General features: G+C 49.2%; 1 protein-coding gene across 1 annotated transcript in view; it reads right to left on the bottom strand.

The window, feature by feature from the left end:
• Positions 1–2,594, bottom strand: part of HES6 (hes family bHLH transcription factor 6) — a 5,475-nt gene extending 2,881 nt beyond the window's left edge. The window contains exon 1 of the mRNA XM_011980337.1: positions 2,432–2,594. Within this exon, the coding sequence (XP_011835727.1) occupies positions 2,432–2,594 (163 nt within the window). The remainder of the gene's footprint in view (positions 1–2,431) is intronic.
• Between the last annotated feature and the right edge of the window lie 1,163 nt (positions 2,595–3,757).

Below are 3,757 nucleotides of genomic sequence, written 5' to 3' on the forward strand. Positions count from 1 at the left end.
GCCCTGGGGACCCCGGCCGGGCTCCTGCGACGTCAGTCCAGACGCTGCGTGGAGGAGCCGGAACGCGGAGACGCCTTCTCGGACCCCAGCCAGCCGACCACCAGCCTGCCCTGCACAGCACCTGCCTTCCTCAGTCCCCTCTACTCACCCGTGCTGGGATCGTCAGGGTCTGTTCGGAGCCCCTCCAGGCTATAAGCGTCCCTGGATAAGGGCACAGTCTGACCTAGGACCCCCTGTCCACCTCCCCGCACTCCCAGCAGAGCCTGGCCTCACAGAAGCGCTGCTAGGTAGGGAAGGTGAGGGGTGTCCCTGGCAGGATGGGCTGGAAGGCCGCGTGGGAGGGGAACATCACAGGACCCCAGCAGCTGAGCGCAGCGACAGGACTAGGCTGCAGACCTACCGCCCCACTGCCCCTAGAGAGATCTGACCGGCCTCCCACGGCCCCTTTACTTCTGCCTCTCCACCAGAGGGACCCCTGCAGGCTTCCCGCTGGGTGAGTTTGGTGAGAGGTTTGAAGGCTCCCAAAGTCACCTAAGTCACCTCACTGACCTCTGTAATTACCTGGGACCCCCTCCTGCCCGCTCCCAACTGTCCCTGCTTTGGCTCCTGGTTGCTCTGTGAGCAGGGTCCTGAGATTTCCCCCAGCCCAGCATCACTCACCTGGGTGTGAAACTACCCCTTTACTTCACACACTCCCCACCTGCCCAGTAGTGGGGCCGGCAGGGTGGGGCCGGCAGGGTGGGGCTGGAGTGGTGGATCCCAAGGAAGTGGATTATTGTTCTGTGACTTCACTCTCCTTCACCACTTAGACATCACCCCAGGGAAGGAGAACGCCCACTCCCCCAAGTGACTACAATGACATTTCCACTACTTTGAGAAACTGTGATAGGGAAAAGTAAACTCACTGATATTTCTTGTACTCCCAAGTTTGCAAACTGATTTACACTCCTCTCATTATCCAAACGAACAAGGCCAAGTAGATGTTTTAGGATGCTCTCATCCTAAAACATCTGCTTTATGTTAGGCAATTTATATTGCAACAGGATGATCAGGGCCCCAAAAGAGGACTTTGGGTAAAGCCTGATTGAACACTTGATTGGATGGGGAACTGGATTTCAGGGGCAGGGAGGACATGATAAAGGCAAATGGTGCAAGCAAAAAAAAAAAACAAAAAAAAAAAAACTAGGAACTCTAGGGAAAACAAAAGCTTCCTAAGAAAAGAAATGTAATCTTAGCACATTACTTGGCTCAGGAGACAACAGTTTTCACAGCCACAACAATGTAACACTGTTCAGAGGGTTTTAACGTTTAGAATTAATCTATACAGAAGGCAAGGAAGGATTGTTTATGGTTATGGGACATGATATAAAGTTGACCTTGTAAAAACAAAAGACAGGTGATAGGAGTTATGAGAGAGGAGGCTAAAGGGAGGACTAGGGACCTCAAAAGCCTTGTCTGACAGTGGAGTGGGTGGGGGTTGAGGGAAGGAGAGTAGAGAAGGCTGTACATCAGCAAAATCCTTCTTGGTTGGACTGGAAGTTGCCCAAGGTCCCCTCTGCAAGGTCAGCTTCAGTTCCCTTTAGCAGTGCACTGGCCTGCTGGCATAGCCTTTTTGTCCCAGAAGCCTGGCCTATCTTGGGGTCACCAAGCCCTCCCTCCCTCCTTCACAGCAGCCTCCCCTAGCCAACACTTCCTGCCGTTTGTCCCTTGGGCCAGTCCTGCCTTCAAAGTTTGTCTGAGTATGGACTTCCTGAGCATTTGAGCCGTTTGATCTCCCTAGAGCCAGGAACAGAGGCCAGCAGAGGCTGGGCAGGGTGGTGGTTGCTGCGGGGGACCAGTTAGCAGTGGGGGTGGCAGGCCATAAATCCCTGGGGGGAACAAAGGCAGCTGCGGCCTGTAGACTGTCCAGGCCCCTTGTGGGCAATCTGCCCAGGAGACTCAGAATCTCCATTTAATTTGGAAATAAAACCCTTGGGGTTATCTGGTAAATAAAAATATAATTAAGAGTCTCCCAAAAGCACTCAGAGGTTCAGTGAAACCACCATATTTGGCCATTTAGGGCAGTTTGCAGAGGCCTCTGTGCTTGCTAGGAGGCTTTGCCTTTTATCCCATCAGCACTTGGAGTTAGGAAGCCAGCCTAGCAGACAGAGGAGAGCCCCTCCCTTCTGCTCAGGGAGCTTCTCGGAGGCGGGGCATTGGGTTCAGGATCCATTCAGTTCTCTGTTTCCACCCCCAGGGTCATGGTTTGAAGAGTGGGAGGGGTGGCGAGCAACTCTTAGGGCTTCCACAGTTTTGGCCTCACAAGGCTTCATTCATCACTGTGAGAGAAGGGCTGGGGTCAGGGGACTATGCTGCCCTGCCCATATCATTCGCAATGGATACATGTGACCTTTCTGGTGGAGCCTCCTGACTGCCCCACCTTTAACCCTACCTAGCCTTGATGACCCAAAGACAGGCAGCCAGCCTGGAAAGGCCAGGTAACCCAGGGCAGCGATGCAGGGAAGAGAGAGGTGCGTGGAGGCAGAGCTGGGGGTACTCTGGAGCTGAGCCAGACAGCTGCACCCCTCCAACTGAAAGTGAAGACTGTGGGTCATAACACGATTAGGTTTGCATTACACAAAGTTCATTTCTGCAGCCTGAAGAAGGGTGTGTGTGTGACACACAGAGGAAGAAAGCGAGCCAGCAAGAATCAAACCCTATAAGGGAGCTGACTGCGAGGCAGCCTTTGGGATGTAAGATTCTTTAATGCAGAATTTCTGGAGTTCCTTTAAAAAAAATTTTTTTTAATAATCTTTGATCTCTATTCAGGTTTTCTTCTGTGCTATGTGAAAAATACATACAAGTAAAAATAAAAATATACTCGCTTTATTTACCAATTTTCTAAAAGGCAAACAGGTCATAAAAAGACACAAGCAGTCAAACAAATCTATTGCACTGGGTAAAGAAAGTTTGGTTTGCACACGAACAAACCACTTGTCCAGCAAGGCTCAACAAATCATCACACAAACTCTGAGAGCTTATTTACATATCTTTTTTAGGAATATATTAAAAAGAAGGCTCAGTTTAAAATAGAGAAAAAGTGTTTAACACCTGTATAAGCACACACACTAAAGAAAACATGACTCGATGCTTGGCATCATGTAAACAAATTCACAAGATGATCCTATTAAGTCAACTGCTTGGCACGCGCTGAAGCTACAATCAATGAGCATATATTAAATAACAAAATAATGCTGATGGTAAACATTCATAACAGCAGAGTAAGATTTTGGCAGTTTTGTGTTTCAGTAACATACATGTAACCTTAGATTAACACCTATCCCTTCATGATCTGACTTTAGAGGCAAGAAGCAGTTTGTAACAGCTAATTGCCATAAGAATGCAGACTGCTACCTTATCGTAGGCATAGGCAGGTGATGTTACTTTGTAAATTAATGAAAAATTAAAGTGTTCTTGTGTTTACGAAAAATAGGTTTAATATTCAGGCATAAGATGGTTTTACTATGAAAACCTAGTGGATTACAAAGAGATTTCACTTCCATCAAAAAACAGAAAACCCTGGTCCAGGTCGGGCGTGGTGGCTCACGCCTGTAATCCCAGCACTTTGGGAGACCAAGGTGGGTGGATCACTTGAGGTCAGGAGTTCGAGACCAGCCAGGCCAACATGGCGAAACCCTGTCTCTACTAAAAATACAAAAAATTAGCTGGGCGTGGTGGCGGGTGCCTGTAGTCCCAGCTACTCAGGAGGCTGAGGCAG

The sequence above is a fragment of the Mandrillus leucophaeus genome, unplaced genomic scaffold (assembly GCF_000951045.1).
Source record: "Mandrillus leucophaeus isolate KB7577 unplaced genomic scaffold, Mleu.le_1.0 Scaffold21, whole genome shotgun sequence".
In the NCBI taxonomy this organism is placed as follows: Eukaryota; Metazoa; Chordata; class Mammalia; order Primates; family Cercopithecidae; genus Mandrillus; species Mandrillus leucophaeus.